Raw genomic sequence first — 13,026 nt, 5'->3', positions numbered from 1 at the left:
CTGAGCGGAGAGCCCGACGCGGGGCTCGATCCCAGGACCCTGGGATCATGACCTGAGCCGAAGGCAGACGCTTAACGACTGAGCCACCCAGGCGCCCCTTGTTTACTTAATTTAAAGTGAACATGTGAATCATCATGAGACATTCCCACTGACCTTGATTCTACTGAAAATGTAAGATCAACTTTTAAAACACTAGCCACATAGAAATGAAAGGCTATTTCTCTGCTCCTAATTGTGTGAATCTTTCTATTGACACAAACACCACTTATATAACCTAAGAACACAAAAGAGTCTTAGCACTGAAGGCAGTGTATGATTAAACTACCACAGTATTTCCACCTAAGGTATCAGACATATCTGATTAAAAAACACTTGCGGGGCACCTGGGTGGCTCAGTCTGCCTTTGGCTCAGGTCATGACCTCAGGGTGCTGGGATCAAGCCCAGCATTGGGCTCCCTGCTCAGCAGAGAATCTCCTTCTCCCTCTCCCTCCCACCCACCCACCCCTGCTCATGCACACACGCTCTTTGTCTCAAACAAAATCTTTAAAAAAAAATTAAAATTAAAACACTTGCCCAAGGCAGCTGAAATAGTTATGTTTATAACAAATTGTATAGGAAAGTACAACATCCATGCATATTCCAACAAAAAGAGCCGCTAAAGGAGCTGCTGCTGCTGTAGCAGTGACCAAGTTAAATTATGGTTTCACTAAGGACTTAAGCCAAAAATTAAATAAAGTGGTTCCCATTCAAGTTATACAAAATGATAGATCCATGCCTGGGCCTAAGTAAAACTTAAACCAGCCTCTCTGATAGCTCAACAAATTTAATAGGAAAATACTTTAGACAGAAGTCTCAAAAGAATTTTTCTGCTTAAAATTTTGTTAAATTGTTTTCCTTTCATAAAGACACTTTTCCTCTTCCAAAGACTTCTATTTATTACACTTAGAGTAAATATACCTAAAAAGAGAACACCCACTCCGATTTTACAACCATAAATACTTAATAACAAGCACTAACTTGTTATTTTTATCTGTTAACCTGTGGGGATTGTTACAAACCTTCCTCAACTTATGAGGGGGATACATCCCAACAGACCCATTATAAATTAAAAATACTGTAGGTCAAAAATACATTTAATACGCCTAACCCACTGAACATAGCTTAGCCTAGCCTACCTTAGACATGCTCAGAATGCTTACAATTAGCCTGCAGTTGAGCAAAATCATCTAACAGAAAGCCTATCTGACAATAAAGTATTGACTATCTTATGTAATTTACTGAATACTGTACTTAAAATGAAAAACAAAATGATTGTATGGGCACAGAATGCTCGAAAGCATCATCGTTCACCCTTGAGATCATGTGGTGGCTGGGAGCTGCAGCTCGATGCCGATGCCCAGCATCACGAGAGAGTTAACGCACCACATACTGCTACTCGGGAAAAGATGAAAACTTAAAATTCAAAGTATGGTTTCTACTGGATGTGTAAGCTTTCACACCACCGTAAAGGTGAAAAAGCATAAGCTGAGCCATCATAGAGTCAAGAACCGTCTGTATTAGGAACTTACATGTTAGGTATATAGAGCCTACAGAACTTACTCCGTGGACTGCTGAAATGAAACCAAATGTAATAGCTAATAATAAGTGTGTTCAATCATGACTAAAACACTAAAATGGCACTATCAGTATGTCAGGTTAGTATATTTGGGGTAGTCCTGGTGGCTGCCCCTCGACATCATGGATCAGAGCCCTCTCTCTACACCTGCCCAAGAGGTAACCCAGGAGCAATGACTGGAAATCTCCAAGGAACTCCTATCTTAATCTTTCACTTTTTTCCCAAAGGTACAGTAAAATGTCTGAGATTATTTTCAAAAATAATATAAAAAAGTGGGTGAGGCCATAGATGAAAAAAGACTACCATGAGTAATAATCACTGAAGCTGGGGAACAGGCACATAATTCACTGAACTGTTCTGCCTATATCTGTGGGGTTTTTTTATTTCCATAATAAATTTTAAGTGTATTAAAACAAGCAAGGAAGTTCCTGGTTTCCCATAGAAAATCAGTATTAAAATAATTTTATTTACTATTAAAATGATAAGAAATAACAAGTGTTGGTAGGGATGTGGAGAAAAGGAATCCTTTGGGCAGTGTGAGTGAGCATGTAAACTGGAGCAGCCACTCTGGAAAAGAGTATGAAGGTCCGTCAAAAAATTAAAAATGGAATTACCATATCACCCAGTGAGTCCACTTCTGGGTATTTATCCAAAGAAAACAAAAACAGCTCAAAAAGGTATCTGCAGAGGGTGCCTGGGTGGCTCAGTCAGTTAAGCATCTGCCTTTGGCTCAGGTCATGATCTCAGGTCATGATCCCAGGGTCCTGGGATCGAGCCCCACATTGGGCTCCCTACTCAGTGGGGAGTCTGCTTCTCTCTCTCCCTTTGCCCCTTCCCCCTCTTGTGCTCTTGCTCTCTAATAAATAAATAAAATCTTTAAAAAAAAAAAGGTATCAGCACCCCTATGTTTAGTACAGCATTATTTACAATAGCCAAGACATAGAAGCAACCTAAGTGTCCACTGATGAGTAAATAAAAAAAAATGTAACACACACACACACACACACACATTCGCGCTCTCTCTCTCTCTCTCATATTATTTGGCTATTATAAAGGAAGGAAATCTTGCCATTTGAGACAACATGGATGGACCTGAGGGCAGTATGCTAAGTGAAATAAGACATAGAAAGACGAATGCCATATGATCTCACTTATATGTAGACTCTTAAAAAAGAAAAAAAAAAAGAAAAATGAACTCATAAATACAGAGAACAGATTGGTGGTTGCCAGAGGTGGGGGAAGGGGAGGGGTGGGCAAAATGGGTGAAGGGGGTCAAACGGTACAATCTTCCAGTCACAAAAGAAGTAAGTTCTGGGGATGTACTGTACCCAGCACGGTGACCATAGTTAATAATACTGTATTGTAGATTTGAAAGTTGCTAAGAGTCTTAAAGGTTCTCATCACCAGGGGGAAAAAAATGTGTAACTCTGTGAGGTGATGTTACCTAGACTTATTCTGGTGATCATTTCATAATATATACACGTATCAAATCATTACATTATACATCGGGAACTAATATAATATTGTAGGTCAACTATATTTCAAAAAAAAATTAAACCCAATAGATGAGCTGCAAAAAGCTAAGATACAGAACCATAAAGCGATTCAGTAGACCCAAAAGTAAGAAAAACAAAGCTTTTCCTGATGTTCATATAAATCACTACACAAAGTAAGCAGTGAGAAAAAAAAACTTAGTAGTTACATTTAACAGTATATTCTTGAGCATATAACTTATAGTAAGCCTTTGGTACAGCCACCATTAATCTGCAAAACCAAGTTCTGCTTCATAGCATCCAAAGAAATCTCTACAGGAGGGCGCCTGGGTGGCTCAGTCGTTGAGCGTCTGCCTTCGGCTCAGGTCATGGTCCCAGGGTCCTGGGATCGAGCCCTGCATCGGGCTCCCCTGCTCAGTGGGAAGCCTGCTTCTCCCTCTCCCACTCCCCTCTGCTTGTGTTCCCTCTCTCGCTGTGTCTCTCTGTGTCAAATAAATAAAATCTTTAAAAAAAAAAAAAGAAGAAGAAAAAAGAAATCTCTACAGGAAATGAACATCCTAATGAGTTTCTGGAAGTGAATGCCCTGCCCCTTACCCAGAAAATCAAACCTGGGTTAGCTCACGAAGAATTATAGTAAAGATATCAGTAGTAGGGGCGCCTGGGTGGATCCGTTGGTTAAGCGACTGCCTTCGGCTCAGGTCATGATCCTGGAGTCCCTGGATCGAGTCCCGCATTGGGCTCCCTGCTCGGCAGGGAGCCTGTTTCTCCCTCTGACCCTCCCCCCTCTCTCTCATTCTCTCTCAAATAAATAAATAAAATCTTTAAAAAAAAAAAAAAGATATCAGTAGTAATAGTTATTATAGTAGTCAAGATGGTAGTATTAAAGACCATCTCTTACTGAATACTTACACATGCTAAGAAGTACTTTTCATAATTCATTTCATTTTCACAATAACCATTAAGAGGTAGGTACTTTTAATATGCTCATTTTAGAAACGTGATTAAGATAATGGAGGTGCCCAATGTTCTGTACCAAGTAAGTGACAGAGCAGATGTGAGCCCAGGCCCTTTGGCTCAAGGCTTTGTTCTTAACCTCTACAATGTACTACCTTAACCATCTTACAACACAGACGCTGAAAGAAAGGTAAGGCAGCCAGCCCTCTGTTCATTCATCATAACTATTCAGTAACCCCCTTAGTTAAGCTTCTCATTCTCCTCTAAATATTCTTTAAGTTCTTTTCAACTCTTAGATCCATAATGAAAATGCTTCTCTCCTCACCCCTCAATTCACCTCCACTATTTGTCTAATGGAAAAAGTAACAGAAGCTAAGAAGAAAAATTCTGAATAACTGATTCTGCTACTTTTAAGAAGAAAAGTCAGCAGGAAAAATATAATGAAATTAATAGTTAAACTGAGCTTTATGGACAGTAGGTAATAATAATTACCCTTGACAAAATTGGTGATAATCAAAAGTATATGCAAATTCTTATTATAACCACAAGCCACATAATTTTAACAAAGATCAGGTACAGCCATTTCATTTTCAAAAATCCTTAGTCATATCAAATAGATATATAAGCAGCATTAGTAAAAGTGTTAATACTAAAAAGATAAATGTTTTTTAATGCTTTATTTTTTTTCATTTTTTTTTATTATTATGTTCAATTAGCCAGCCTATAGTATATCATTAGTTTTTGATATAGTGTGTGGAGGCAACTACATTGCATGAATAACTAACTGGCAATAAAATGTTTCACTTTCAAAAACTATGAGCACAACTAGGCAATTCCCAGATTTCTGAATGTAGAATTTTTTGAAAGCAATGTAGATCACTCATTATATATTACAAAAGCAGACAGAGAAACCTAAGTGGGATGGCAGGAAACAGGCAAGGTCACATGTGAAAAAATTGCAAAGAATCTAAGTGTTTTCTAAAAAACAATGCATTGTAGGTATGTTCTTGTTTAAAAATCTCTACTTTGTTATGCTTTTATTACTGAAGGTAATATATAAAAGTAAAATCCACAAAAACCCTTTCACAGGAGATAAAATACCAACATTTACTTGAATGCTTTTATTTCATTCAACTTTTTTGTTCTGCCTAGCTCTCAGATATAAGTTCAAAGATATTAATACGTGGTCAAATTTATATTAACATTGATAAAAACTAAAATCTACACATTTGTTGAAAAATAAAGGAAGCATATGAAAAACAGTAAAGCACCAGTGAACTAGATAGAGCCCAATTAGATCCTAAAATTATCAAAAGTGTTTAGCTTTTCCTTCCCATTATATACAAACACATACCCATACACACATACACAGAGAAGAAAAAAAAAAACCAACCAACCTAACTCAAGAAAATAAGATCTTACAACTACAAGCAAAATAAATCACGAATCAGGGTGTATATATATATATATATATATATATATATATATATATAGTCCAGTCTCTCATACAGCATTGTCCACTGAGAATATTCAGAGTTTCTATGACACTGAAAGATCCCCAATAAAACCCTCATTCAACTGTGATGAAAACATTATACTCAGCAACAAAACAGCCACAGTTACAATGATTTACAAGGACCTCAATAAAAGGTTAAACTTCAATTAGCCAGAACAGCCAAAGTAAATTCCTCAATCTATTCTTTGAGCATTGCAATCAGAGTCCTTTCATGCTTTTAATGCCCTAATTTTTGGACAATGAAGGAGGAAAGCAACTGAACAGAGGGGGTTATGGATCTATGTTTATTCAAATATACTCTAAAAGGTATATTTGCTTTTTTAAAAAATCACATTCTGTAAAATGGCAGGGTAAAATTACAGGGATAATGGGAAAAATAGAGCTGGGTCAGACCCCTGAAAAACTATACAACTTTGTCAACCAGAGCACTGACAAAAACATTAACTGGTACCTGGGAAGGTAACCTGCACCTGGGAAGGCAATTTGGCTGGAAGCTGCCACAAGGATATAAAAATACATCAAAATAAGGCTGGCAAGTGCTCAACCAATAAAGATAAAAATGGAACTCTAAGCCAGCAGGGGTGCTATTCAGGGAACGACCCATTAGTAGGGAGCCACAGGAAATTCAGGTAGATCTCTCTATGAAGAAGATCCCACCCAGGTACAAACACTCATATTTAATACTCCCCAATTAGAGCTAAAAGTCCTCACGCCGGCAGGACAGCAGCAAAGCTTAGGGCTATTTCCTTTCCCCTGTAAGTTATAACACCACCTCTCCTACCCTGTTACTCTGGTTCCCTTTGCCTAGGAAAAACAATCCACATGAAGCAATGTAAGCTTGTGTTCAACTGACATACTTCTCCAATTTCCAACATGTTTGAGCAAATCCACATAAATAAAAAGATTATTCTTTAAACAAGTTTGCATAGCAAGGCCAGATATCCTTTTATGATCCATTTTCTTTTGACCATTTTTCTACTGGAGTGTTTGCCCTTTTCTTTTTGATTTACCTGAGCCTTATAGATTATAAAAGTTAGCCATTTGTCAAATGTGTACCAAATATTTTTTTCCCAATTTATTATTTGACTTTATGCTGGGGTTCATAGGTTTGGGGGGGTACTTTTAATGGTTTAAACTTATATGTAACAGATTCATCTTTTCTTTCCTAGTTTCTGAGATCTAATGCCTGTAGACTACCCATTCCAGTGTTATCAATAAATTCAAGCCTATTTTCTTCAAGTACATTTATGTTTTATTTTTTACATTCAGGTCTTTGATTGATCTGAATTTTTAGCATAAAGTTTGAGGTAGATTTTCAGCTTGGAATTGAATTTTGTCCACAAATCCCTAATAATTTTTTGTATTTCCATCTATTTTTCCCCTTGAGTTGAATGGCCATCTTTATAATACAAAACATCAAATATATTTAGATTAGCCCTCTTTTCCGTTGCATTGATCGGTGTGGCTGGAGGCTATGACGGGATGTTTAAAATGCAAAAAACAGAGCAGACATGCTAGAAACATTTTAATTAAAACAGTGCTGAGAGGTGCTGTTTAAATACTGCAGCTTCCTAATATTATTTTAATTTTAATATCTGATAGCCATCCTCCTCACCCTCAATCATCTTTTCCAGAAATTTTACCATGTACAAATATAAAAAATTAAATTTATAGTACCATCCAAAAGGAAGAAAAAACTCTTAACAGAGGCTAGAAGGAAAACTGAGGTATTCTTTTGAAGTCAGGGGCCCACAGGTCTACCCCTTCCTGATACTACACTCAGGTTGTTTTCCAATAAACGCTTTATAATCAATAAAGAATAAATATTTAAAAGGGTGGCCAAATAAGCTACACTCTAAGACCGATAATACTTTGATACAAAAGAGCAACAGATCTGGATATTTAGATTTCAAAGTACAAAGACTGAGTAATTAAATGTTTTGCTCTAAGGTTTTCCAGAAATTCCAGTTTCCTTAATTACATAATCTCTATGTTCTACAAAAGCTTATCTAGGGGGCTTAAAAATATCCATGCACTAATCGGTAATTAGGCTGCTTTCATTCCTATAAAAGTCTTATAAACATTTTTTAATGTTTTTTCTTTATAATAGTTTCACAAAACTGTAATACATGAAATCAAAAGATTAGGCTTAGGTAAAGAGATGTGACAGCCCACCTTTAACTACAGTATCTTACAATTTTTTCATAAAATTTTCCAAGTACTTACTTATTAAGCAATGTATATTCTGGGAGTAACGAGAATTGTCTGGGATGGTGAAGCTGCCATCACAGATAGCAACCTGACTCTCACCAAAAGGAAGAGTAAAGAAACAAAGTTTATACAGTAAACATCCCAGCGCCTGTAAAAAAAACAAGTATGAATATCATCAGAGCTCAAGTAATCAATCACAAGACAAAAACATAGTCCCAGACCAAAAACTAAGTATGTTACTAAAAAAAACTAAAGTCTGTTTCTAATACTGGATCACTCTTTTCACAAATTACTGCTTAAACCAATTAATGTGCTTAATTTCTGAAAAGACATTTATCACTTCCATATTTTGCTATCACATCTGTGGTTAGCTGGCTGCATTAAAGCTATAATGGAACTCTAAATCATGAATGATGTAACTAAAATTGAAAGTATCTGGTTCCCTTTGGGGAAAAAATTGTATTTTTATTTCTTTCACAAGGAAAAAATATATTTAGCACAAAACTAGCATATAACCAACAAAATAATCACAAGGCTCCCTCTAAAAACATTTTTTTAAAAATCAAAATAAAACATGTTATAAAATCCTGGGGTTCCAAATATGAGTTCGCCAGCACAGTTAAATTTATCAGACAACCATCAATAGTTTTACTGATTATTCATTAGACATATGTCATTATTTCATATCATAAAAATTAGTTTTCTACTTCTAAATATAACCCTATAACTTTTATTCTAAATATACTACTCATATTTGTACTTAGCTAATCTATAATAAAATTCACAAAGAAAGGGTTCTGTCTGTTTCACCTGCATGGCTTCCTAGACAGCACAGCACCAATAAATCTACTTGCTCACAATGAGGACAAAACACCCTAGAACAACACAAATTGCATTCTGAAAAGTAGCATAGGAAATTCCTAGCTACCAAGCTGCTAACAGCTCAAACTTGAGAAGCAGTAATAAAATGTGATTTTTGGCTCAAGAAATCATGTTGTTGTTATAAAAAAAATGTCACCTCAAGCCTTAAGAATGTAAAGGATAATATTTCTAATTCTAAAAAGACTGTAATAAAATTCTCCAATAGTCAGTATGCAATTATATCAGCAATACTGAAATTTGGCCTTACTATCACCTCTCCTTTGTTGGATTTTCTCCACACATCAACTTAGCACACTCAACTAACAAATACACTAAGTTCTCTAACTACCATGAAAATCATAATATGCAGAAACACCTTTGTAAGTTCAACAGTATTTACAAAACATTATTTTCAATATAGCCTTCCAACAATAAAAGTTTAAAAACTCTAGAAATTTCAATTCTAGAAGAGTAATTCTAGTAAGTTCAAAAGCATTACTGTGACTAATGAAATGGAAGATTCTGAATGGAAATAACCAGTTCCATGTCACTTAAAAATATTTACAATGCTTTTTTCTGTAAGGAAGATAATTTCAGTATTTATACAGCAAATTGAGCTTCAGGCTTCCTTAACAGCACTAAAAAAAAAATACTATTAATGGTGTAATATCTACATTAAATTACACCTTTCTCCTGCCCAGATGACAGTCTAAGAGTTCTGCATTTTAGCCAGTTTTATCTTATCAATCAAACGTTTAGTAATGTGTCTTCTGTTAGAGTAAATGTTGCAGGAGTTCCCAGACAACAATTTTAGATAGCAATGCCAGTGTACTTAAAAAAACATAAATATAAAATATAAAATACTCTGCTTCACACAGTGTGAACACAACCAGGTGTCCTAATTTTTTCACACCAAAGGCATTTGCCTCCTTATCCATTTGGTATGATGAGAATTGTTCAAAAAAAAGGAGGAAACAAGTGACCTGATTTTGAAGGCTAAGTATCATCATCTTCAATTTTCCTCATTAAAAGATAACATGAAGCATCTCTCACTGAATTTCCTAATGCTTATAAAATCAGCATCCTACTTCTCAGGATAAAAATAACCTACAATGAAAACTTCCAGGCAAAAAAAAATTTTTTCCCAAAATATAAAGTGCTAAATGAATACTTTAACCTCAATATAATAAGTCCCTGAGAATCAGGACTACCCTGAAATAGAATCAGAAATATAATTCTTGACCAGTATGAACTGAGTATTTTTTCTGGATATTCTTTCATTCACACCTAAAATGTTATAACATACTTCTGTTTCACCTGAGCTAAGACAAGAAAAAAATGGCACCATGAAAATTAAAATTCTGTTTCTGTCAAGCATATAAACATAGATTCTATTTTCTGATTATTTTTCTTCTTTTTTATTTTTGGGTAATCTATCTGTAACTCCACAGCTATACCCAGTTATCCATTATAGAAATACTACCCCATATACTAATCTATAAATGGTATAAAGTTTAAATTTATAGCAATTTAGTATGCTAACTGGCATGCATACAAAGTCTGAAAGGATCCCTCCTTTTTTATTAAGATACTGGGTAACGATCATGTGCTTAGAGACTATTTTTTTCAATCAAGCCTTGATGATTTCCAAACTGTAGTTAAGCTATGATGTCTCTTGTTTTCTCTGCTGTTGAAATACTCTTTTAGGTGACATAGATTTCAACAGCCATCACAAAATTAGGCTAGAAAAGACTTCCACAACCACCTCTTCTAATACCTTCACTTTATAAATTAAGATCTGATTGGATTTGCTGTCTAAATTATACTGTAAGGCAGTTACTGTAAGCCATTTAATAAGTCAAATGTTAATGCTGAGAAAAGCAAACTGAGTTTGAATTATTCAAGCTGGTGATCTACAAGCAGTTATCAAGTTAACTAAATCAAACTTACCCAAGGTTTGATTCAACTGTGCATATGGTTAAAAATTCAACTAAGATTTAAGATCACTCATGCAAAAGTATATATTACAACAGATGAAAAGATATCAAAGATACTCTTTTTTTATTACCTTGCAAGAATATTTAGTATCCCAACCCCTGTAAGGAGGAGGTCAGAAGAGGACCAAGGAGATATTCATGTGGTTTCACACATTATGCTCTACTACTTTCTAAATACATTTTAAAAATAAAACAAACATGACTTTTCTTGTAAACTCTAGAACTATTTCCAAAGGAATTTTTTTCCTCCATCCCTAATACAGTTACTGGAGGTAGATATGACTAAATACTTGTTGAATTTAAATGAATTCACATTTAAAATAGAGTTTCTTGGGGCGCCTGGGTGGCCCAGTCGTTAAGCGTCTGCCTTCGGCTCAGGTCATGATCCCAGGGTCCTGGGATCGAGTCCCACATCAGGCTCCCTGCTCGGCGGGAAGCCTGCTTCTCCCTCTCCCACTCCCCTTGCTTGTGTTCCCTCTCTCGCTGTGTCTCTCTCTGTCAAATAAATAAAGAAAATCTTTAAAAAAAAAAAAAATAAAATAAAATAAAATAGAGTTTCTTGCTAGTTTATCAAATACCGCCAAAATATATTTCCTTATGAAACAAGTTCTAAAGAAGTATTAGCATTCTAACATAAAGTTCAACTATATAGATACATGATCATCTTAATAATTCAATCTAGATACACAGTTAACCCTTGAACAACATAGGGGGTTAGGGGCACCAAACCCCCCATGCAGTTAAAAATCCATGTATAACTTGACTCCCCCAAAACTTTACTAATAATCCACTGTTGACCAGTTACCAATAACATAGTTAGTTAACACATATTTTGTAATGTATTACATACTGTATTCTTACAATACTATATAACTATTTCTTAATTTTTTCAGTATCTCTAGGCTACGTGGTTCATCTGCAAGTTTTTTCACATTTGTTGCCAATCTCCACAAAGTTTTCCAATATACTTATTTTTAAAACCCTGCATATTAAGTGGACCCATGCAGTTCAAACACATGTTGTTCAAGGGTCAACTGTATATGTTAAATGATAAGATCCTCAATATATAGAAGTTAGTCAGTGGTATGATTTTAATTAGAAAAAAGCTTTACTCCCTGTTAGTTTCCATTAAAAAATCCTAAAATACTTATAAAAACTACTTAAGAGTTATGGCCAGCTTTTCCATACTGCGATCAATCAAAATTACGATCAAAAAAATATTAACATTCTCTATAAATTCTAAAAAATACTGTAGTAAAACGTTACATTATATGGAAGTCCTTTATTTACTCTTTTATACCTAAGCTTTCCAATTCAGGATTAAGAAGATAAAATGTTCTATTTGTTTTCTTCTTCTGAATAAGAAGCTCCATTATATACCACTCTCTTCTACTTATTACGAAATACCTTTTGGGGGACACGGGGAAAATAATCAACTGAACTCAGATTTTTTTTTTAATTTGGTTAGAGAAAATGTTAACCTTTCTTGGCCTTACCCAGATATCAGCCTTGGTGGTGATAGGTTTCCCTCCATAAAGGTTGATCATTTCAGGGGCTCTGTATGACAGAGTTGTATACCTGGCAGTAAATAAGTGAAATGGAGTGGAGATATAAAAAAAAAAAGAAAAAGATAGATAGATAGATACTACATTGTTTCTATATAAAATACTACAAAAACTTTTAGTTTCAATAACATTATATAGAAATAATACTATTTTTAAAAAGCTCAATAAAAGTCCATAAAGATTTAACAATACAAAGCATCTACATACACATTTTTATTCAACAAGTGCAATAGCATCTCTAATGATATAAAAACTTAATTTTCTTTAATAAAAAATCTTAAAGACAATGGATTGAAAATATAGTTTTCCTTGAATTTATTTTAAATAATATAATTTGACTCTAAAATTATTCTTATCAAAATATTTTAGTCTATTAATTTAAAAGCAAAATCGCTACCCTCTCAAAAAATTAATTTATATGTTTTATTAAGGAGTTTGTTTTTATGGACTGTAACATAATTCCTGGCACATAGTAGTAAATCTCCTTTAGGTTTGTTTATATCATTGTTGTTTTAAAAGTAACCTAGTTGCCATAATTCTAACTACACTAATTAAGAACACTTCTAGAACTGACTGTCATCATAAGCTATTTGGAATTAAAAGATACTGTGAGAAAATATTTACCAATATAAAAATTCTAAATCCACTATGAACAGAATACTTTAGTGAAGTATTCTTCACTAAAGGCAGAAATTATTAGACAATGGAAGGAATTCCTGTATCATGGCATAATTTAAGATCAATTTTGAGTGTTGATATGTTTCATTTTATATGAAATATCTTAAGGCTCAACATTCTCTCCTCTTATTTTTC

General features: G+C 34.5%; 1 protein-coding gene across 3 annotated transcripts in view; it reads right to left on the bottom strand.

The window, feature by feature from the left end:
- Positions 1–13,026, bottom strand: part of BMP2K (BMP2 inducible kinase) — a 130,442-nt gene that overhangs the window by 52,172 nt on the left and 65,244 nt on the right. For all 3 annotated transcript variants that reach the window (XM_032400610.1, XM_032400611.1, XM_032400612.1), the window contains exons 6-7: positions 12,145–12,226; positions 7,806–7,938 (exon numbers count right to left, since the gene is read on the bottom strand). In XM_032400610.1, coding sequence (XP_032256501.1) covers positions 7,806–7,938; positions 12,145–12,226 — 215 coding nt within the window. The remainder of the gene's footprint in view (positions 1–7,805; positions 7,939–12,144; positions 12,227–13,026) is intronic.

The sequence above is a fragment of the Phoca vitulina genome, unplaced genomic scaffold (assembly GCF_004348235.1).
Source record: "Phoca vitulina isolate PV1807 unplaced genomic scaffold, GSC_HSeal_1.0 scaffold3, whole genome shotgun sequence".
NCBI classification, from domain to species: Eukaryota; Metazoa; Chordata; class Mammalia; order Carnivora; family Phocidae; genus Phoca; species Phoca vitulina.
This window is presented reverse-complemented; position numbering and strand designations above follow the sequence as displayed.